At 40.6% G+C, this 24,708-nt stretch overlaps 1 protein-coding gene across 30 annotated transcripts in view; it reads left to right on the forward strand.

Moving 5' to 3' along the window:
- The first annotated feature begins 2,106 nt into the window (after positions 1 to 2,106).
- Positions 2,107 to 24,708, forward strand: part of camk2d1 (calcium/calmodulin-dependent protein kinase (CaM kinase) II delta 1) — a 79,308-nt gene continuing 56,706 nt past the window's right edge. For 16 of the 30 annotated variants that reach the window (XM_069518580.1, XM_069518583.1, XM_020100118.2 and 13 more), the window contains exons 1-2: positions 2,107 to 2,428; positions 5,825 to 5,919. In XM_069518580.1, coding sequence (XP_069374681.1) covers positions 2,367 to 2,428; positions 5,825 to 5,919 — 157 coding nt within the window. In that variant the 5' untranslated portion in view covers positions 2,107 to 2,366. The remainder of the gene's footprint in view (positions 2,429 to 5,824; positions 5,920 to 24,708) is intronic. The other 14 variants (XM_069518581.1, XM_069518584.1, XM_020100119.2 and 11 more) reach the window with 3 other exon arrangements.

The following is a 24,708-nucleotide window of genomic DNA, read 5'->3' on the forward strand; positions in this document are numbered from 1 at the left end:
AGGTTAAGGTTGGGTTTGGTTAGAGTTAGGTTTACATTCTCTCACCTTAAAATTTAATGATATAAGTGATAGATGTCACTGTGTAAATCTATATGAGTAATACCTGCACACACACACACACACACACACACACAGTTGGCTTCAGAACACCACTTCCTCACAGGTGGATTAGATCAGATTATCGGAGGCTAAATGGGGATTAATGAAGATCCAGCTCTTGTGGAGGGTGAATCTGATCACCTTGCACATGGAAGATGTTATGAACTGGTTCTATCTGTGCTCGGAACACATGTAAGACTGAGTGTTGACTTTTTCTAAATGCTTTTTCTCGGATGTGTGTTTGCTCAGTTGAGCTTCATTAGTGTATTTGTCCTCCAAACAAGTTTTGCAAAGATTTCCTGACCTAATTAGTTTGATTAGCCCCGAGCTTCCTGCTAATGACTGACCCAGCACACTACAATAAGTGAGCTCCCAGAAACTGGTTCGTCTGATCAACTACATTCACTCCTGACACCAGAGGATATTGTTAAACAGCTATGGTGAAAAAAAACTATGTGCATTTACTCAGTTACTTTACTTAAGTCCAATTTTGAGGCACCTACAGTATGTTATCGCTATACTTTATATTATACTCCTACTCCATCACGTGTCTGTGGGAAACATTGTACTTCTTACTCTGCTACATTTATCTGACAGTTGCTATTTACTTTTCAGGTCATGATTTTATATTTAAACCATTTCAATCAGCAATAAAAAATATGGTACTGTTTAAAATGAGCCTTGACTCCATTAAAGGTTCTGTCCTCTCAGGGTACTGGAAAATGCAAATAGATATCAATGAAACAACTACTATCAAGATCCAACCTTTATTTCTGTTATGATTATGTGGTCTATTTCAGATGCTTTTTGCCAAAAAGAGATAGAACAGCATCACAAACACAACAAAACGCAAAAACCTGCAGGAATAAATGTTCTCAAAGATAACAGTCAAGTCAATAGAAGTCAGAGGTGTAGTCTCGTGTCTCTGGAGAAGTTTTAAAATGATTCTTAGCTTCTCTGTCCTCAGAGCAGACCAGTAGCAGTTCAGCCTGCGGCCTCTAGGTGATGCACTTGTGCAGAAGTTTCTATTGGGAAGCGTTTCGAAGAAATTCAGCTTCATCAGGCCAAAACCGGATGAGGCTTTCACCTCCAAAATAAAATAAAAGATTGTGGTTGGCCAGTATGAATCAACAAGAAAGATCATGAAGATATTTTTTTGGGAGTGAATGCAGTGAAAAACACACACTTAATTTACTTTAATTACTTCAAAATACAAAATGATCTTTGAGCAAGCATGATTTTAATGGAAAACGAACATATAATAAATATAAAGCAGCTACTTTTGTATAAAGCTGTCTCGAATGGGCTTAGATTTAAGGCAGTACTTAAATTTGTATTTGAATTTTTTTTTGATGATTCAAGTCGCAAAAACATCTCTGTCAGCAGCTTCCTTTATATTTTATTGTACAGCACCTATTTTACGACTTCACTGACCATTTTCTTATTGTTTCGGTCATTCTTAAATCTCTGTCACAGTGTTCTTGTGTGTGTTCTTTATTTGTGAGGCACTCTGTAAATTTGTTTTCAGAAGTGCCGTTTGAACAAAGATATCATTATAAGAAGGAGTTTTGCTATGAATTTATATGATTATATATTATGTATATCTATTATTGTGAGGGGTGGTCAGGTTTAAATATCTGTTACATGTTTAGCGTTGAAGCGCTTTGTTAATTGTTGCACAAACAGAGATAGTATTACTATTATTATAACAATAATTATAAGAAATAGAAGTATATATCATAATATATATATATTGATCAATGTAGAAGGTGGCTATGTGCCTGTTACACGTTGAGTAAAGAAAGTAGTAGTAGTAGAAGTAGTGTGTTATTGTTGTTTTTTGATATTGATAGTGATGATGATGATGATTATATTTTTTATCACAGTTAATAGTCAGCCTCTTCAAGGGCGAGGCAGGTGAAATTGCGCGTGAGCGTGGGTTTTATTTTGAAACGTGAGCCCCGGATGCGCGCGCCGCTCTATATGAAGCGTTGACTCAGACCCAAGCGGCGACACTTCCAGCAGCAGCAGCGGCGAGCGGAGCGAGAGCGCGAGGAGCCCGGGGAGAGAGCGACACCGACCGTTTCCTGCCTCCGGGAGCCAGCGACCACCGGACGAACACCCGCGAACAAGAAGCGCAAACCCCGCTCCGTTAGTTCTTTCGCTTCTTTTTTTAGTAACTTTCCTCCGCGGAAGGCGACAAGTGTTCACGCAGGGACCCGGGGAAGAAAGGGGAGAGGACTTCAGCGGCTCCGCTCACCTCCAACATGGCTTCGACCACCTGCACCAGGTTCACGGACGAGTATCAGCTGTACGAGGAGCTGGGGAAGTGAGTGCTCCACGTGTTTTTTTCTACTCGTGCAAATGTTTGAGTGAGTGACCGTGAAGCTCCGGCTGGTTTTCCTAATGAGGCTCCCTCACGGCCACCGCCGCCCACCTGTGTCTCACCTGCTCCCACCTGGAGAGCCCCTCAGAGCCGTTTGCAATCCAAGAACACCTCCGTGTTTCCGAGCTCACAGCGTAAAGAGAGTGACCCAATGCGGTTCATTTAACTTCTGCAGCGGCTGAACAGTTTTCCCTCACGTTGCTCCGGATCGTTTGATTCACCTTGCTCGCCCTCCATTAGCTTCTATTCTGAAGGAAGCGTGGTTTAATATCACCCCCCCGATCAGCTGATAAGGGGGGGAAAAAAGTTCAAATTGCGTTCCAAAGCAGCGCCACGTGTCTTGTAATGCATGCCGGGTTTTAGTAATGATCACGCACGATCTCTCACTCGTGTTGGAGAATGCTCCGCAGGTCGTGTGCTAATGGCGACATGTTGGACAAGTGAGAACATGCAGAAATCTGGGTGGAATCTGGTGCGGAGCAGGTCAGGCAACAGGTTGACCTGCGTCTCTCTGTCAGCTGCAGTGGAAGAAAGCCTGATGGAGGGGACGCAGTGAAGGAGCAATATTTTTCTTCACTTATTCAAAAAAAGAGAAATGTAATGTGTCAAGTGGTTTGCAAATCAAATAATTTCTTTCAATAATCCTGATTATTACAAAAGCTAGATAAGTACTTTCTTTAATTGGGTATTTTGTGGAAATTGGGGTCGCAAATCTCTGGGCTGTAACATTTACGAACCTCTGTCACACTAAAATGTTTCAATCATTTCAATTTGACGGCTTAGAGCTCGAAAGGTATAAAAACAAGTATCTCAAAATATTAGAATATATGAAAAAAATCACTCTTCATACAGTATGAATATTGTATATCTCTCAGTCTATCTCAGTACAGTCACAGGGAAGACTTGACAGTTGTCCAGAAGACAATCAGCCACAGGGAGGATAAGCCACAGAGGGTCATCGCTGAAAGGGCTGGCTGTTCGCAGAGTGCCAGATTGAAGCACATTTGCAGAAAAGTGCGGTAGGAAAATGTGAACAGGCAGACATCTGCAGGAAATGAGCTGCGACAATGGCATTCTTATCGAGCCTCTCCTGACCCCAGAGGCCATCAGAGGCGTGTTACCTGGGCTGAGGAGGAGAAGAACAGACCAGTCCTCTTTTCAGACAAAAGTAAATTTAGCATTTCATCTGGAAGTCAAGCTCCTAGAGTGTAGAGGAAAAGTGGAGAGGCAAGGAATCCAAGTTTGCACTCCAGTGTGGAGATTCCAACGACTGCTGTCGTTGGTCTTTTAGTCGTCTACCAGGAGATTTCAGAGAACTTCATGCTTCAGTCTCACTTTACGGAGGCATCAATTTCCCTTTCTTTTCTTAAGTACTGAGTGCATACATGAACATACTTCTCAGAAGCTGCACATTTCTGTGTTGTAAATCCTGTTTTTAATCGATCTTAGGAAATATTTTAAGATATTGGAGTCATCCGCTAGAAATATTTAACTTTATGTGAATCAAATCTAGAGTATATGAAATCTTCCCCTTTTGAACAAAATTTTGAGATGCACCTGTATGTAAACTACATGGAAATGAGACAGTGGCTGTGATCCTCTGTCTGTTGTGTTTGCACCAGTCATCGGTTTGCACAAGTGTCTGCCCATTCTGTGCAAAAATGGTAAGTGTGGGCTTTCACAGGCACCTTCATATCCAAAGTTTTCTGACTAAATTTGCATCTGCACACGTTGACACAGATGATGTTAGAAAAAAATATTTTCAGAGGAGTTGGTTCACTGAGCAGATACAGGGACCTTTCAAGGGCTGGGATGTAAAACGATATTGAAAATTATTGAAATATAATTTCCATCAATATCAAGATAGCAAAAGTCTAATATTATAATAATAATAATTATAATGATTATTTATATCTACTGACAGGAACATTTTTATTGCGTTATGATTTTTGTCCATATCGCCCTAGACCTGTCAGCCGCAGTTATGTATCATTTATCAGACTGACTTATCACTTCATAACCTTCAATAAATCAATTGTTAGTCCATTGAGGATCATGGCTGAATAGCGGCTATGGGAGTTTTGATGACTTATAATCAATCCATGGATACGTTCATTGAATGTGTAGCTCGAGGGAGCGTTCTCCTAATGCCTCCATGTGGACAGTAATTTAGGTTCAGTTTATTGCACCTGCATGTTTATAGAGGGAGCATCTATTTTAAGCCTTTGTGGGTAGGAGGGGTGAAGGAGTGCAGGGCGAGCGCTGATCTGGTCACAATTAAAGGTGTGGCTGTTATCTTGTAAAGAGGGCAAGAGGAAGGGAGCGGTGTCACAGTGGCAGTCAAAGCGATTTAGAATGAATGAATCGGTGGGAATATCTGTTTAGGGGGAATGCAGTGAATTTAATGCCTGCAGATGCAACATGAGCTACTTCTCTAGTTGTTTTCAGTGACCTTTAATCTGCGCACTGTCGGCTCGTGTGTGTGTATTACTCATATATGGTAGGTTTAAGATTCAAGGCTGCTTATGAGACTGTGTTTTTATACTTCAGGGACCACCGGCAGAATCTTGTGTGTGTGTAGATTTATTTAGCAAAGAAAAATGACAAATAATAATATACAGTGCAGGGAGAGGCAGAAAAACCATTGGGCTTATTTTGAAAGCCTTAAATATAGTTTCAATTTCAACAAATTAGACTATACAGAAATGAATATGATTACCCATGAGTCAACAAGTCTAATGTGGACCTGCCCAGGCTCATTAATGTAAAATATGACCTGTGACCCGACCCGTCACCCGTGAGTCACTCACATCAAATGGCTCGTGTCCTCTTTGTCCTGCTTTGGTAATTTACCTGTGGTTTGAGAAAGGATCTGTGAAATGTTGCTGTACTTGTTCTTCTGCAGCCGACCAGAACTGGTGCAGGAGCTTTTTCTCATTTGGTTTTGTGGTGACGTTTGAGGGGATGACATGAACTTGTGTTGTCAACCTGCTGCGCTGCTCCTGTAGCTAAACACTGTTTGCATGGTAAATGGGCTGTATTATATCTGTTTTGGAGTTTCATCATCTTAAAACCTAACCAAACAAATTTAGCACTAAAGAATGGGACCCTTTTATTCAGTTGTTTGTTCTTTTCATTTGTGTGTAAACCTGACCTTAATCCTGTCAGGACCCAGAAGGCCAGGCCGCCAAAAAAAAGAGGAAAACATCATTTCTGGAACTATGCAACTACAGAGCCTCTACAGATCATTTACCTCCTGTTTACACTTGTCTGGACAGGGATGGAAAACTGACCGATCTTATGTGCTTTGACTGATCCCTGCTCATTTCTGTTGTGTAGGGGCGCTTTCTCAGTCGTGAGGAGGTGCATGAAGATTTCTACCGGGCAGGAATACGCCGCCAAAATAATCAATACCAAGAAGCTGTCCGCCAGGGGTGAGTACATAAAGCTGAACTGGCTTCAAGACTGTGAAAAGCTGTTGTCACTCATCCAGTTGCTGCTGTGATATAGGCTTTTGTTTCAAGACAAGAGGCTGTGGCAGCAGTAGTATCTTCGCTAGATATGGTTCACCAACATTCTCCTACTCATGTGTGAAGTAGCAGGTTTCAGGTGGTAGCAGCCATGCTAACCACTCCTCCAACTCTAAACTCCTCCTCCCCTGCGTTTAATTTAGCAGATATAGTCTGAACTCCGATGAGCTGCACATGACTCTGGGAGCTGGTTTTCACATTGGAACACAAGCAAGTGAAGGCAACATGATGGTAGAATTGAGAAATGCTCTCCTCGTGGTGCCGCCCTTTTTTGTGTCTGCACGCGCTTTTATTTTCCTCTCCTCACCTTTTTCATTCCGGCCGTGATTATCTGTGCAGCATGGGTGGAGGCTCTCGCGGATTGGATTTTGTGCTTCTGATAGATCCCTGCACACGACCCTAATGGGCTGACGGCAACACACAAATATACAAACAAAAGGAGATGGGCTTGAAAAAGCACATGGTGGTGGGAGCGATTGCACAGCGGCAGCAGATTCAGCATCTCATCAGAGAGGCGGGGGGTTTCCTTACATCTTTAAAAGCTGCATTATTTAAAAAACAAAACAAAAAAGCCCCCCAAAAATGAGGGTGTGCATGTGGTTTTTAAAAAAGAGAGAACAGAGGCAATACTGAAAATGAAACAAAAACTTAAAAGAGATCTTGCTACTCTTGTTGGATCACCGACACAGTGTCTCTATTCATGCACAGCCAGTCTTGCCATATGGTGGGGGGGGGGGGGAGAAATGAGGGGCTGAATGAGAAAGTTTGTGGTTCCAGGGTGTAATCATTGGTGCTGTGGAGGTGAGGGGAGAACATGAGCGATGAAACGGACGAGAGCAGAGAGAAAGGGGCAGATGTTTATAGAAGTGAAGTCCATGATTGATTCCATACTCAGATTGCTTTGGCCCAATGCTTTCAATGAGGCCGAGCTCCCCTCACCTGGAGGAGAAAATGAGGGGGAAATAGAAAGCATAGAAGAGGTGTCTGTGTGTGTGTGTGTGTGTGTGTGTGCGCGTGCATGCGTATTCAATAGCATTGCTCTGGTGTTTGTAAATGTTGAAATCTGGCTTCTTGAAGTAAGGGAAAAAAAAGAATTTTTTTGAGTTTACCCAGAGGAAATGTTTAGTCACCAGAGGCACATTCAAAGAACAACTCTGGTTTTCTTATTTTCAGAGGTTTTGTTTTTTTTCTGTTAGTAGAATGAACATTGTTCTGTGATTTTATGCTGAGTGACGTATATGAAGAAACAAATAAAATGTAATCTGTAAACCTATTCCATTGTAAACATCCAACACAGTTTATGGACCAACCTGCTGCTTCAACTTTGAAGCACTGTACTTACTGTAATTATCACAAACTGTTTTCTGTAGTAATTATTACCTCCGTCAAGTTGTGTCTGTGTTTGGGTGGGGCATGAAACAAGAAGAACCCATTAAATGTTGCTGCAGATCCAGGAACTTTATTTCACTTTCTTTAACATCGTGAGACATTTTATAACATTTTGTTGGTTTCTCTCAGAATAATACATTCATCCTGATGAAAACTATTTTTGGAAGTCTGCCCTTTGGAAGGTGGTTCTGATGAATCTGTTTTTTCTCACTCCTCTCTCTCTGTGTTGTTATTGTCATGACTTGTCTCCACTGTGGCTGCAGCCTTCCTCATGATGGCCACAACACAAAACCATTGCTGGTCATGCCAAGAGGCCACAGTGAGGTTAAAAGCACTGAAAAACAGAATTCACACAGACTAAAAGCATACAAGGAGTAAAAATATATGGCTGTACCCCCAAGGTTTTTCTCACTCAAATCAGATTCAGCCATTCCAATACAAATATTTGTTGATTTCTTTTTTATTTTTATTAATGTTTTGACAATTATTCAACAGTTTTTTTTTGACGACTGATCAGAAATGTGGGACAACAATTGCTGCTGTTTGCAGCAGCCTGTACCCATTGCAGGCGTCTTTTCCGAGTGCACAGGACGACTTGATGGAGCTGGCTGATGTAAAGTGAGGAGTACTCAGTCCGCAGCTTTTCTAGGGACTGAAGTGATCCTTTACTGATTAAAATAAAAAATGCTAAACTTAAAGAATTTCAGTTGACTGGGGGGTGCGACTAATGACTGAGACATCTTTATCTTTTGGTTGCTTTGATACTATAAGTGCATATTTCGGCTTCAAATGATGTAAACCCCCCTAATTGGACTTACAGCGATTTCCCATTCGAGCAGTGTTCAGAATAGAGGAAAGACAGCACTGTTGGCACATGATGCTTTTTGGCAAATAGACGGGTGGATACAGTAGCGCACTGTCAGACTGGATGATGGATATTAAAGCAGGCGGGCTGACCTCGAAGGCCACGCTCAATGAGGGAAACCCCAGAGTCACCACTACTCACTGCGTGATGAGAAATCCTAAACTGGAAGCCTTATCACATTGGAGTGCCTTCATGTGACTGTAAAACCTTGGCTTCATTCCAACCGGCAGCGCTTTCTGGTGCAGTGCACTTGGAATATTGACGTAACCGCACAGTAGCACAGCTGGACTCACAAGTACATCAGGAGGACTTTTAGACACAATGTATCTTGTGCTCTCAGAAAGTATATAATCACATCCACATCTGTTTGTTTGCAAGGACATCAGCTTTAACAGTGGGAATGACATGCTGTATTTGTTGTGTTGTTCTGTCTTTGCACATTTCAGAACATGAGCGTTGTGATGTTGAACTGTAATGTCCTTGGCTTTGAATCGTAGTATCCTGTGAGTTAGCATCTGGGCCTTCCTTGTTGTATACCATCAGACTATATTATAAAAAAAGCTTGGAGCAAGGTCACCCCTCCACACAGGGGGATAAGAAAATGGGCCAGTGATGTGTAGATAGGACACAGCTTGGATTGAGAGCAGCATTGGTTTGACTCATTCGGCTGCAGCCTCCGCTCTGACTGAAGCCTGGCTGTACAGCTTGCCAGATTTGTATCAGTTGAAACAAGCAAGATTTAACAGCTGTTGATGCTCATATATCAATTTTTTTATCATCTAAATGATGCAATGTTTAGCAGTTTCATTGCTTCATTTTCAGTTTAAATTGCCTTGTTTGCACAACGTGTTACCTTTTGTTAAATCTTACATGTGTCAGATGTTGTTCAGAAAGGACACAGTGGATTAGACTGATGTGTTCACACAACTATATCTGATGGTGTGTACAACCACGTGGTCTGTGTGGACTCTTGTGGAAATTGTTCAATTTACAGAACGTGGACCTTTTGTCGTTATTTGGACACAAAACTAATAGTTTCAGTGGTTTAATTGAAATAGTGTTGAAGAATGCTTACTTGATAATAAAAATGACATGACAAACATTCATATATCATTGTCAGGACTGCACATCGGATTTCAATACCAGCTGTGTCGAGGGCCATGCTGGCATAGACCAAGAAGGCGTCTAGTCTATGGAGGACTTCCCATTTGTCCCTCCCTTACTGTTGCATAGTTAGCTATTTGACCCCCTGCACTCACTGCAGCTCGACCGACTGCATAGCTAGCTCATTAGCTTCATCACTGGCATGCAATAAATCCTGGGCAAGGTTGGCCCGAGAAGAACAAACTCATTGGATACGTCATTGCATAGGAAAGAACTCATTTATCAGCCACATTTGAAGGAGCCTTTGATTAGAGAGAGCCGAGTCATGCCACTGTGAGACGTTGGTATGCAGCCACTGAATTGGGACAACTACTGTTTGAGTTTTAACTTTAATATGTCCATAGAAGGTTGTATTGAATTGGCATTCAAACTCAGATTGAAGGGGAATTAAAGGTTGTGCAAACTAATGGTAAACCGGGATCTTGAGTTTGTTTCTCATATGTAGCAGTGCCATCCTGGCTCAGGTATTTTTTTGATCTTAAGGATAACTTGAAAATGTTGACAATATTATTAATTTGATGAAGTTCTTCTGGAATTTAAACACTGAATCATTGACTAGTTTAGTATAGAGCTGCAATGATCAATCTTTTTATAGCTTGACCAAATTAAATTGAGATATATTGATGAATAACTGTCTGTTTATCAGTCAACAAAAATGCCAAACTCTGCTTGTCTCTAATGATATGATGTGATGTTTTTCCTTTGTCGTGCAGTGTGGTTGAAAACTGAAAATCTCTTGAGTTCTTCTTGATTAGATTGAACTAGATCTAAGATGATCGCTTTGGGAAATGGGCATTTGTACTATTTTGTTGCATTCTTTAGACAAAATAATGAATTGATTAATAGAGACAGATATTTACATAATGGTTAATTAAACATGAATTGCAGTCTTGGTTTGGAGTGTTTGAAGTATATTGGCACCAGTGTTGAAATAAAGTTTATTAAATATCACTGATTCTGAAAACTTGGAAACAATATCCAGCCTTAATCACTGTGAGATTATTTCAGTTTGCTTTGCATTCATACTGTAAAATAAGATGATTGTTGATGGAGATGACTGTGACTGGTAGTCACGATCACTGACACTGATAGTTCTCTAGTGTTGCCACTGTATGTACAAGACACCATTTCTTTTTGTCTGCAGAATGGTAGTCTGCTTGGATTTCTGAGGAGTATTTTATTTTGTGGGAATGGGTTGTCTTTCCCATTAGCATGTTGATTCTTCCACCATTGGCTAAAGACAAAGTATATGGCTGTGTTTTTTCCTCTGGCTTTCATTTTGTGTCATAAAGCAGTTCACCAGATTTTCTTCTGGTTCAGAATGTTCAGCACAAGGTCTTGTTTACCTTTTTTTTTTTTTTTTTAAATTAAATTTCACGATAGCGAAAAATCAATAATACAAATTCGGAAAAGATTTTGGAAACCTCTCTTCCTTCAAAATAAAAGCCAGAGCGTGTAACTGAAACATTACCCAGATGTGCTGAAGTGAAAGCACGTCCTCAGTGACAGTGCGGGCCTGTATGAAGGGAAAACTAGGACAGTGGTTAAACACAGACCTAGTGATGCTTGGACCCGGCCGAGTGGAAATGATCACTTGACAAACCCACCAGGCTGCGGAGACGCCAGCTCTGGTTCAGGAGCCAGCCATTCTGTCATTTTTGCTTCTGGAAAATACCAGAGGCCCCAGCCGCTCACAGTGAACTCCTCATTCCCATGGAAACAAAAGAGATGGAGAACTAAATATAGTCCGTGGGGTAATATAGGCATTTGACTATATTACAGTCTTTGTGCTGTTAATTGCCCAAGTGTAGGATGCTGTGAGTGTTGTATGAATCACTCAGCTCAGATACATTTAGCTAAACAATAAACAGTAGTGTCATGGACTGATTTTGAAACTGTCCCTTTTTAATCTGCCTTCATTTAATTGGAATTAGCTGTGTAAGTTCTTCTTGGGTCATATACACACACACATGCTGTAAAAGTGTCAACAGGGGTTATGACTTGACTTGGGCAGCTATGGCTGAGGGGTAGAGCGATGACCAGAAGGTTATCGGTTTGATCCCAGTCTTCCCCATCTGCATGACAAAGTGTCCTTAGGCAAGATGCTGAATCCTGAATAGAAAAAGTGCTGCCCATAGTTCCAGTGTATGAATGTGTGTGAGAACTGTACTTTAAAGTGCTTTGAGTGGTCGTCAAGATTAGAGAAGGTCTATATAAATACAGGCCATTTACCCTTCGACCCCATGGTTTGTGTTCAGATGTGGTCAGTGTGCAGACGTGCAAACATACACACACAACAAGTTTTGAAAATGTGTCCTCATTGAATGCTCTATCAGAGGTGGGTGTGCAGTGGTTGGCTTGGGAGCTAATGTCAGGGACTCAACATGCCTTTCACAGAGAACCCTGCTAAGAGGAGGCATGAAAGAGATGGATCAAGGTGTGTGTGTGTGTGTGTGTGTGTGTGTGTGTGTGTGTGTGTGTGTGTGTGTGTGTGTGTGTGTGTGTGTGTGTGTGTGTGTGTGTGTGTGTGTGTGTGTGTGTGTGTGTGTGTGTGTGTGTGTGTGTGTGTGTGTGTGTGTGTGAAGACATTACACAAAACAGATATGTGTACAGTGAACAGAATATTTAAGTGTGTCCTGTATCAGTGTAGCTAAAGCTAATCCCTTGGTCCTGGCTGACCCATATGGCCTCAGATTGGAGAACAAGTAATTGCTTTAGTTTGTCTCTCTGCCTTGTGTACCAATTGTTTTAGTTAAAGACCCTGAGCTAATTGCTAATGCATGAATGGAATGTAAAAAATTAAGAAACCCCTCTTTAAAAAACATTCCGCAGAGAATCATGTGGAATGCCCCTAATTTGAGTTTGATATGTAAAGTGTTTCATGACCTGAATTGAAAGATTGAAGTCATTGCAAAGATCTTTGATGTAAAACAACATGACTGAAGCAGCTTTTAATGTTAAACAAGATTAAAAAGAGTGCTTGAAGAATGCTTAATGACTTGGACATTTTAGCATTTAATTTTTAAAGAGATTAAGCAAATATATTAAGTTAATTAGCCTTAATCTATTATTTGAAGATATCTTGCTAGGCAGATTGTGTCAGATCACAGTGAGACAAGCTTCCCCCCCTGCTAAAATAAGCAGCTGCTGGATTTAACACCATGTTTACTGGATTGACTGTATCCATCTTCTCATTGAACTCCCGGCTATTCAGAATCTGCTGAAGAAATAAGTCAGTTGATTGAGGACTGAAGAATCTTACACATTTTCTTCCCAAACCCAGGCCATACCTCCCTCTTCCCTTGGTGGAGACTGGTAATGTAGTTTTAGTGTAATCCTGCTGACAAATAAGACAGACATGGATGAAAACACAACCTCCTTGGTGCAGGTTACAATTTTGAATGTAAAAAAAACGTTTCTAGAAAAAGTTGATTTGGTATCTGTTCTGAAATGTAAGTATTGCATCCGCACAAAAAACACTTTCGATCCCATTGTCTTTTCTGTAACTGCATGGTTAAGTAAGTAGATATCTGTCAACTTTCATGTTTGCGTGTGATAGCACTTAAAATTTGGACTCCTCTGATAAATAGTGTCTTATTTCTCTCTGCTCTAATAATGTTTCACAGGGGAAAACAGGTGAAGTTGTTTATCTACGCTTGAGTCTGTATTGATTTTTACATGAGCATAAAACCTCAGCGTGTTTAAACCCTCTGTGACTGATTTAGCTGAGACCACAGGCTTTAGAGCTTTCTCTCTCTCTACTTTTGAACTCATGGGATTTCTCATCCATGTTCAATAATGATAAAGAGAAATGGCATGGCGGGAGATATCCAGAGTAAAAATGAACCATAGCCTCATGGCAGAAGTGTTAATATATATATGTTTGTATATTTGTAATCACTCACCCCGCACTCCCTGTTCTTGTAACTGATGCACAGCTGCTCACGGTGTTCTAAAAATATCTCATTAGAACGACACAAGGGAGCATGAAAAACAGAAATCAGGCGGCCATGTAATAGAGCAACTGTCAGCGGGGGTGGAGGACTCCCCAGTCCTCGGCAAAAGGTATTTTCATCTCTGGCTGCCTAATTTACCCATCAATCAACTGGCAAGAGACAGACTTATTATTCCATCTTTTCATTTTTTAAAGGGCAATTAGTCTTATTTCACCTTCACACTCTAGCTAACTGTATTTAGGATGAAGAGGAAGATGAATAATTGAAAGAATGAAGGAATGGAGGACAACTTGTCAGGGAAAATCAACAGCATGAAATATGTATGATAAGATAAGCACATGCCGTAGAATGGCGTGCATCCGATTGCAAGCTGAAAAATGAACCCAACCAAATTGAATCTTAATCTTTCAGTTGGGGAATTAGGTAATCTAATACAAGGCCGTTTTGTTACATGTCCCTTCATAATTTTAAGAGTCAGTGGGGCACAATTCAGATTTCATTTTTTATTGCTCACTTGACAGGCAGCAGATGGCAGGTATCGACTGTTTGATGAAATACATTGGCGGGCGCTAAGCTGATTTGTCTCCTATCACTCACTTCATCAAAGCCCACAGGAGGGACTCATCAATACTGATAAGCTTCATTGTCTCTTCTCTTGTGGGATAATCACACTGGATGGATTTCTGGGGATTAGTGGCTCGGTTTCTCCGAAGTCGAGCCTTTGTTTGACGAATCCGCCAGGCGAAGAAAAGAAAGAGGAGGGCGCCATTTTTCTGTCCGTCTGATTTCTTTTTTGTGAATTGGCTTGAAAGCGATAAGATATTTGAAGGCTGATAATGATATTCTTGAATTTAAAAAAATACATGCACATGTTGACTTTTTTATGAATGATCAAATATGCCATAACGTTCTATAACAATCTGATTGAGAAAGACGAAATAGTGAAATATTTTCTGCTTTCAATATGTAAGATGCATGTTTACTCACTTTTTAGACTGTTAGATTTGAAAAATATGATATTCTATATGTGCAAATATATGTGACAAATGTAAGAGTCTAAATTCTGTTGGGCTGTGAGCCAGCGCAAAGGTCTACTAATCTGCTCTGTCGACTATGGTTTGATTTTGGAGGCGGCGTCCAGGGGCCCTGAACCCCAAATTGCTCCTGACAGTTGTGCAGATGTGTAATAGAAAAAGCGCTGTGTATAGAAACGCTGTATGAATGGGTTTAGGGATTTGTTTTAGAAGGTGCTTTGAATAGGAGATGGCACCAGAAAAGTGCTATATACCATACAGTTGGTCCTTTTAAGGCTGTTGTCTGCTGCCTGAAAATAGTGGGTTGCTCTTCTTTTATTTGGAAAGTGTCAAAATACATTTAAGTTTATGCATTCATTCAGTCATACCTACTTGAGTTAACCCACAGGACCCTTCGCGCTTGTTTTTCATTGGTGTCAACCACTCAGGTGCTGTCTCTCCTGGTTTCTTCGAACAATGGGGATAAATTGGAGTATTCCCCCTGGGCTTTATTCTAAATCCTCATTTAGCCAAGTAGGCCGGCCACTTGAGGGACAGGCTGCCTGCTTTAATTAGGGCTTCTTTGTCTGTTAGACAGAGACCGGGCCCTCCAATCTAGGGACGGCATCTTCCAGTGTTGCTTTTTAATAAACCATTCCACTGGCTCTGAGACTCAGAGGTCAGTTCATCTTTGTCCCTCTGAAGCTCTTAAGCTCTCTGAAAAAGCAATCCATTCATTCATTCCCATCTCTGCATCTCCTGTGACTAGACATGGGAGGGTCATTATTCTACATGGTGCTGATCTGTGGGAGATGTAGTCCCAGCACTCTTCGCAAGCACCTTCGAAACACCCTCCATGATTTGAATAATGCATTAAAGTAATATTGCACTACTTCAGAAGTGTACAGGCAATGGGAGTTTCCTCCTGCAGCAGGATTTGCCATTTAGGTAAAAAAAACAACTAGTATTTACTTTCATAATTTCAATCCTTGTCACGTCCACAGAGATGAGAACAAATTAACACCGTGGAGTGGAAACATGTGTTGAATAAACAGGGTTCAAATTTTAAAAACTAAAAGTTGCTGCAATTAGCCACTTGCTGCAGGACATTGAATTACAGGATAAAGTGATTTTTCCCTTTGATATTAGTTGTAAAACACCCAAACTGTTGTAAAAGATTTTCAAACTGGTGCATGGTTTATAAACTTGGTAATGTAACAGATTTAAGGCAGATTTGAAGATAAATAGTTGGCATATATCTAACAGCATGACGGCCAGTCGTTTTTTGATAACAACATAATCTAAACATCACAAAAAGTTGTGCTAGATGAGCAGCAGCAGACCACCCACATCATCACTGCATGGTCCCCATCTGGCAGCTATCCTCACTTGGCTGGACATTGTGTGCCCTTGTGGAAAACCCGTTGGATTTGTATGCATTAGTTAGTATTTAGGGCAGCAGGACTGTGAATTAAGTGTAGATTTAAATGAACAGTTTTTTACTCAATAAAGAAACAAATGATTTGACATTCACTGTCTTCATGAATCATTGCAATTATTACATTGTTTCACTGAAACCTAGGAGACATCACCAACGCACCGCCGTGCATGACGCCACAATATCAACACTGATCATCACATATTGACTGATTAAAGCTTTCTTCAGAGCAGCGAGCGCATTCATCAGCCCGTCCCGCTCGCTCTTTCCCTCTCTTGCTGACACGTAGATGCACAACACACACAAAAACAGCGTCTTCTGACATGTGTAAACTTAGAGTAATAAAAACGACAGAATTACTAAACTTAGACAATGTATGGAGATAGGGGGGCGCTCAGTTTGGCTTGATTCTGTAGAGCGCAGCGCGAATGATAGAGACACAGGAGCAGTAAATTACCGACAGATTACACTGTAAAGCAAAACTGTTTTACGGTCCAAACCAAATGTATGAGAAGACCCCAAAAGATCACTATCAGTGGACTTAGTGGAGCTGTGCATAGCTCCAGACTTGGAAGCGCTATGGTCGGGCTGTGCCTCTTCTCCCTTGGGCTGGGGAGCTGTCCATGGTCCCTGTGTCAGTAACCAAGTGACATTTTTCAATAAAACCAGGTTGTTGGAATGGAAATAATGCATTCAATTTATTCAGTGTCTGCATAGACCACTGCCTGTAAGGGGTCTATGTTAGCAACATCCTTTAATAGGCTTTAGTACCGTATACTTAATAATTGTTTATCTATCGCAAGTCATATCGTCATTGCAACATTTAACGTTATTGCATATTTACCTCATATTGTGCAGCCCTATAAGGAACACTACCAATACAATATATATTTAGAACATTGCAACTAACTGTTTACAGTGTTTACCACCTTGAGACGGCACACAGTTCACAATGTCCACAGAGCTTTTTCTAAGTGATCATCCTGTGTTGTTAAAAGGCACCTTGAGGGATTCTCCTCTCGTAATTAACCACATAAGCAATGGAGTTTGTTGAAGTTGTCTCATGACGCTTTCCACAATGTGTAAATAATAGAGTTTCTCTAATGCTTGGACAGCTCACACATATAGTGCACCAACAGCAGAGGTGAAAAGCTGCCAGAACCATGCTAAAGGTGTTGGGCCCTCCGGGGACACTTTTGGCAAAAATGTTGTTTTGTCTCTCCCCGTCGTCACCATCCCTCCTTTCCATATGTTTTCTCTTCTCTCGTGCTTGGTGTATGAAGTCAGAAAATGCATCACTCTCTGGCGCTGATTTGAGTCATGTTTTTGAGGGCAGCAACAGTGTTTTTTCTGCCAAAGAAAAGGGCTTAAGATAGACTGTGTGGAAAAAGTGGAAACACCCTCTTTTATGTCACACTGCTGCCATTTCCCCAGGGGTTTGAATCCAGTTGTATTTCTGTAAATTTGAAGGAGATGATCAGTTTCTTTGTTTGACAGACATCTCATAATGTGTTTCACACACGGATGTTTATATATATCTAGGATCCTTTTTTTTTAGTTTTTCCTTAATTGACTGCAGTTGCTTTTACATCTTCCAATGTGACAGGGTTAAAACACAAACTAAATGTTATTTTAACACACTGTCGGATTAAATAAGAAGCCATTTTAAAATCTAGATCAGATCACAGTTTTGTTTGATAAATGTTTGAATAAAAAATTATGTTGTATAGAGTAAAGCAGCTCCATTTTATATTCAGTTTTTAACCCATGTGTTGACTTTGTTTGCCTCAGTATGTGATGTTCCCATGCCAGCACACAGTTCTGGTCATTTATCAAATATTTAGACTCGTGATTAGCACCTGAATCTTGAATCCCATCTGATTAGGTGCTGCTTCCATATCCCCTCATTGTCTAAATCATCTCGTCAACAAATGGTGGAGGGGCTCTAAAATGGATCAGCTTGACAGGAAGGTCTATGAACGTTGAACATCTGGGATAAACAAAATCAGAAAATGGTAATCTTATGTGGAAAAGGAGATCTAGCTGGGTGGTTTTTGCTCTGTAAAGTCTGCAATCCAACAAAAGAGGGGCCAAAGTCTCTCTATTGGCTTTCAGTGGAACAAAAGCATCCTTAGCAGTGGATGTTAACCTTAGGTCGGAACAAGGTTTTCTTTTTGAAAGGTTTTCTTTCTGATGTAGAGATGGAAGCAATGATGTTCTGCAGATGGGCCAAGGGGAAATAAGAACTGATTTGGACAGAGGTTAACAACGTTTTCTGTATGATAAGAACATAGCAAAGGCACACAGAAAAGGTGAGTAAATATGGAGTGAGTGAATGGAAAAGGTTACAGTGTTTCAGCCTTGTGGAGAGAAGCAGCGACATCAGCCCTGGAAAAATGATCAGTGTGTGGGCGAGGGCTAATGGAAGCAAAGTTCCTGTGATTGTGCTGCAGGGAGTCAGTATATGTCTGCTCCAGCTGAGTCCTACTGAGCCTGACAGATACTTGTGGAACGTTTTTTAAGTTTAACACAATACATGTGTTATGTATTAAATTTGGTGGCAGTGTCAGTCAGCCACTATTATGTTTCACGCTATATCTCTGCGTTGGTGAGCCCCTGACTTTTTCTCTGCAACTGCCATGAAGTTGACATTGTTGGTTTTAATTTAAATGTCCCAGCTTGGGTCACGAGATGACATTGTCAATAAGGTATCACTGTAAAGTGCAATAGTGTTGTAAGAAATACAGTATAGAAATAAAGTAAGTTAATTCCCAAAAATTCGGTTCTTGTAGGTCTTTAAAGATATGAGTGGTTTGCCTATAAAGTATTTGTACGGAGTCTTAGGTTTTTTATTATGGTCAGAATACTCTGAAATTTGCCTGGTGGTCCTTGATGAGTTCCCCTCCAGACTCTCCAAGTTACTTAAGCAGCAGATGGGGATGTCTCTTCTACAAAGACAGACAGAACATGATATAACTGCATAAACATTCGCTCTGGATAGAGAGCGAGCAGTGGTGAAGCGAGCTACGGACTGTATGAAGAGAGTGAGTGTTTTATGATTTAATGCAGTACATTCATTTATTTTGTGGTCCAACAGTTCAGTTGAATTCAATTAGATGTTATTTGTATAGTGCCAATTCATAACATACATGATCTCAAGGGACTTTACATTGAAGGTAGAGATGGAATGATGGTGGGGGAAGCCACTAAATATATTTTACTTTAACCAAATGAACCAAGTGTCACCAGTTATCCATTCATCCATCCATGTACACGAGCCCAACATAAGATTATCATAATCATATATATTTTAGACATATATTTTAAGGTCACACATACACAACATAGTTACCCACAATGCTAAAACAATACAATAGTTCTCTCAGTTTGCAATATTGAGCAGCAACATTAACCGCTGCTTTCATAATCACCATACATTTTAAACAATGCCTCCGTGAAACAATTTCAATCAAAGATAAGATGTTCTTATTTTCACACACTGACTTTAGCAGATGAATGTACAAAGCAAATTAAGCATAAAACCTACCCCCGTGGCCCCACATCCATAAACTGTCTCATCAAATGAGCGATAAAAACATTCCGTTTTTCGAGTTTCACTCCCTGACTAATTGTACGTCACTGTGTGGAGTTGTGCAGTCAGTACAGAAAATAAGTTAATATTACTTGGCATGAATGATAAAAAATGACCTATCAAAATGATGATTCATAATTACTAACAAACTTCAAGTAGCAGATTAAATAACACACAGCACGTAAATATTACAGGGCCAAAGAATCATTTTTCTCAGTGTATGTAATGGAATTTCTATTGTAGCCTTGACCATGTCCCTGCCACTCGGCAATGTCCTAGTTATTTCAGGCTAACAAGACTAGACTCCTATCTACATGAATGGGGAGAGAGACATAACTGTGTTTTCAGTGGTAAACAGCATATAGATTTAGACGTATAGAACCACAAGAATTAAAATTACTTAAAGTTTGACAGCTTTGATCCTAAATAAGGCTTAAAAGCTCTTTGTTACATCGAGAGCCCCTTGACATGATAGCTCAGCTCATCCCTCTGGAGCCCTTAATGCCTAACATTTAGATAAACAGGAATGATGCATCACATTTTTCTTCTTTGCTTATTCCTCGTCTGTCTGCAAACGTTACCATCACCTGTTTCACAGAGGACTGGCTTGTAATTTTAATATATAGTTAGTCTCTTAGACAAATTTTTACCTGCTGTCCCAGGCAGGTTGATGTTAAAAGGAGAACAGACAAAGAAACAGAGCAAACTTGGATATAACACGGCAGGAACAAGACAGGTTCATTCATACAGCCACCATCTTTGGCATTAAAGATCCTGAAGTGTTTTGTCTGATCTTTCATAATGCCACTGGCATTGAGCTCATCAGACTCGTTGCATTAACTTTTGTAGAATGAGCTACTTAATAGTAATGACAATAATAACAATATTAATTATGAGAATCAATTTGACTTTGTTTTTTTGGTTAATGGAAAATCTGGTAAATCTGGGACTGTATTCACTTGTGAGATCACAATGTAGCTGTGGGGTAAGGAACACTCTTGGAGTGGATTTGTCCATTTCCACCTCATGTCAGAGCTGGTGTCGTGCCAGTTTCAGCCAGATAACACATGAGTCACCTTTTCTTATCATGAGTTTAGAGTTGAAATATGTGTTTCACTTGGTGTTTCTGTATGACCTCACCACCAACAGTAGAACATTAACTGATCTATAATTGGCAGCAATGCAATGATTAACTATTTAACTTGGCGCCTCATTTGCTGTGACTGCCATTGCTGTAAGCTCTCGTTCACACATCACTCACCAAGCCATAAAATGTTACTTCATTTATTGTCATGCTAAATTCGGCACAGTTTGAAACGCGATCCCTCTTTCATCACACATTATTTCTCTTTCTCTTCTCTTCTGGCTTCACCACTGACGTTTGCTTCCAGCGTCTATTTTTTTTTTCTTCTAAAGGTTGGCTCCAGAAAATTCTGGACTCTCTCTGTACCTCAGCCTAATGAATATGGTCGCCGGTCTGTGTTTGGAGACCAGTGGAAATCTCCCCAAACAGATGGTCACTTTGCGCGCCGGCACTGAGCTGGGCGGAGGAAGAGCAGGCTTACGCAGTGGTTCCAGTTAAACTCAGGGATTCCACTGGCAATTCTACTGTGGTTACTCATAAAAACACAGTGGAAACTGGAACACATTCCCACAACTGATGGGGACATTAGTGTTTCCACCCAGCAAATTGGTAGGCGGAGGATGTAAGTTAATCAGTTTTAATTTTAGTAATATAAGCGCATAGTTTTTTTCTTATTTTCTCTCCAACTACTTAAAACACAATGGGGGGAAAAATGCTTTAAAACTATAGTTAACCAATGAAAGAGTTAAAGAAATTCAGTGTCACTGAAATATTGTTTATCTGATCTTATCGACTGATTGTCTTGTCACATATATATTGTGGGTTACAATTATCTCGGCTATGTCTGCAGCACATGTACTCATAAATGATAAACAATGTATATTACATACACACTACAAGGAATTGAGATTAACTGTATTCAGAAAATGTTGCTGCTAAAATTGATGTCGGTATCTAAATCTAGCATTGTTCTCTAAAAAACAAAAACAGCAGTGTGTGATGATGTTGATGCTGCTATACAAGTTGTTCCATACAATCATGTAATTTATGATACATTTATTATACATTGCTCTAAGTTTTGGTACCGCAATGCCCACAATGGTGGAACTTGCCACACCTTTAAAGGTATTAGCAGTTGCTGCTTGTGATTTCACTTGGTGAGCAGGATAAATGTTGGCAAAAGTCTCTCCCTCCATGCACAGTTTGACAATGTCAGGGTTAGAGTGAAAAACAAAGCACCCCCCCAAGCTGAAAAGGGATAACCTGACCACAATGTCTCGCTGACTGAGAGAAGTATGACAAAACAATTCAGTCTATTTATCAGGCCAGAGAAAGCTATTTGTCACAGTCAATAATATAACCTTGGCAAGCTCCCAGAACGTGAATAAGAAATAGGAGACATGGAAATGAGGTGAGAAAATAACTGCCAATCAGAGCCGAGTATTTAAATGATGTGACAGTACTTGGTCGCAGTCTTGCTTCTTGTTAAAGAGCAGCATGTGACATAAATCTCACTGATTTTCCAAATCAGGTTGGTCATGTCTTGTTGTCCATGGTGCAGACACAGAGTTTCCCAATTTTTTTTGGAGCTGCTTTGATCGTCTTGTGTTGTGACTGTTGCACCAGGTATCTTACGTTAAGCTCCTCTACGCTGTCTGTCTCCTGTGGTCATAGGTTTCTTACTTGCTTTGAAAATAACTGGAAAAGAGGGATACACAGCATCTTCACTGACATGCATCTTACCTTCTTAAATGAGGAGGAATATGCAAGAATATGTAACAAAGCTGTGAAATAATACAGTGTCGAAGCTTGATTTAAATGACTGGCTGTGGCCTCATTCCACAGCTGTTGCTTTTCGCGGAAGTGTGACATACCATTGACGGATGAAACCAAGGGAAGAGCATATTATTCAAAAAATATACACATGCCAGTGGCCGTGTTCCCGTTTAAAATACAGCGTTTTCTTTTCTCTCAGGTTTGACTCTGGGAATGATCTGTGGCTGCAGTGAAAGATAACTGAGGTTGTGTGACATTGCAGTTGAGATTTAACGCCTCCACTTGAGGTGACTCACATCCATAAATTGACTCAATGAGCTACAAGAGAGAGGGAAAATATGGGTCCTTTTTCTTTTGTGTGTCCATGTGCATGATGTTAATTGCTGTGTGTCAGAACCCCTGCCACAGTCCTATTTTTCTAAATTTGAGTCAAAGTTGCAGTTTATCAAATGCAAATAGGTGCTGCAGGTGACAACCTGTTCAACAGAAGAGCTATTACAGAGGGACTTAGTGAAGTGAGCAAGTCCATTAAAATGTACTTGTCCCTGAGAGACTCTGAAGCATGAGGAGTTTTGTTCTGTAAGGAAACAAGTTCCAAGCTTCTCAAGACCTCTGTATGAGCCTCAGCTTTTGTGTTTTTCCTCAATAACCTGAACAAGAACACAGGAATATTGGCTGATTTGATCTATCCCCTTTCCAACCAACAAATATGTATTTCTGTTGCAAATCGCTATTCTGCTCTTATAGCCTGAATTGGCCTACACCCTCCTTTTTTATAATTATGTGAAGTTTACTGGTGTGAGGATGAAGGCCTGTCAATATATTTTCACGCTACTGTTGCTTGACTCTGCTGCTCCGAATCAGAGATGTCCACAAGAGGCAGCTGTTAGTCGAGAGGCTGCAACATCGCTCATTCTCTTTAAATGGGCTGACATCATACCGTGACAAACTGCATTGTCGTTCTGCTGCTTCGCTTTGCTTGCATTGTGTGAAGTAGAACTTGAGAACCGCTGAGAATGGGGGGGGGAAACCCTGCTCAAAGGACCTCGACTGTTCTCACCCAACTGGACTTTGTAAACACTTATGGAAAAACCCTGACAAAATGAAAACACCCATTAATCACCAGTTATTTTATGGGTCATCATTATGTCTGTATTTATCCACTACATCCTAAGCATGGGTGAGCAGCTTAGGTGTCTCTAGAGGGAGCTGTGCAAACAACGCCTCCAGTGATGTCATCTAAGTTGGCATCAGTTGATCAAACTACAAGCTCGGAAAGGAAAAAACATCTGGTGTTGTGAATGTTTGAACTTAGTGTGCTCACCAGACTCACTCATATCATCATCTGCTGCAGGCTCCAGGCTACATTAGCAACTGCTAACATAACACATTCAAATCCTTGACCAGACTATTAGTGATGGAGTTGCATTGTTGGTAATGTAGGCACCTGGTTTTGACAAGAAAGAAGAATGTGTGTAACCCCATCTCAAAATATCTGTCTTGATTGTTCGCTGCAATTTTGACAACTTCCTAATGTAATCAAATTCTGTTCAGGTGCATTTAGTGTTTTGAGCAGATTTAACATATAGCTGCATTTTATTGCACAATGCTTTTTTATTTTTATACTTTTAGCCACTTTAGTCATGACATTGATGGTTGCACACCTGTGATTACCAAAACTGACTCAGTTCTACAGTCACAACATCCCCAAAAAAATTAAATGGCCACAGACTTACCCTTTAGCTGTATAGTATTGTACCCTTTGGCCTTGCCTGATCTTTCATCGTGTATAGCATGACAATGACATAAAATGATGATATGCTGAGCTTCTAAACACATGAGGTTTCAAGGCTAAGTTGAAGGAAAGGAGGCCCTGGGCTAAATCCAACATTGGATTTGTGTATTTGTGTGCTTGCGTGTGTAATCCAGGGTTTATAATCCCAGTCTCGTGCTGCCGTCACTGCATCACAGCCAGAGACTCACACACCTCCTCCTCGCTTTCAACTGCTCTGGATTATGTCCTCTCCTGGCTTTGTTTTCTCACACAGCCATACATCTGTCTAAAAGCCCTCCAGGGCATGAGTGGTTTTGGAGCAATGACAGCTGAGTGTTAGGACGAGGAAGTGGTAGTCGCCCAGTATCTGCATTGAAATCATGTTCAAAACTCTGTGCCATCATTAAAGGTCCTCTGCAGCGCCGGTTTGGCCAGTACCCAGGTGTATGTTCCACATGGGCTCAGAACTGATGCAGAAAATAAATGGAAATTTCAAGGTTCCTCTGAGAGCCAGATTCAGTCCACTGAGCTCAGAGTGCATCAGATAAATATAAAAGCATGGTCCCAGCTCAGCAAGCACAACCTCATTGCACATATGCTCTGGACTAATTGTTTATTCAGACCCACAATTACAGAAAATAA

Source organism: Paralichthys olivaceus, chromosome 22 (assembly GCF_024713975.1).
Source record: "Paralichthys olivaceus isolate ysfri-2021 chromosome 22, ASM2471397v2, whole genome shotgun sequence".
NCBI classification, from domain to species: domain Eukaryota; kingdom Metazoa; phylum Chordata; class Actinopteri; order Pleuronectiformes; family Paralichthyidae; genus Paralichthys; species Paralichthys olivaceus.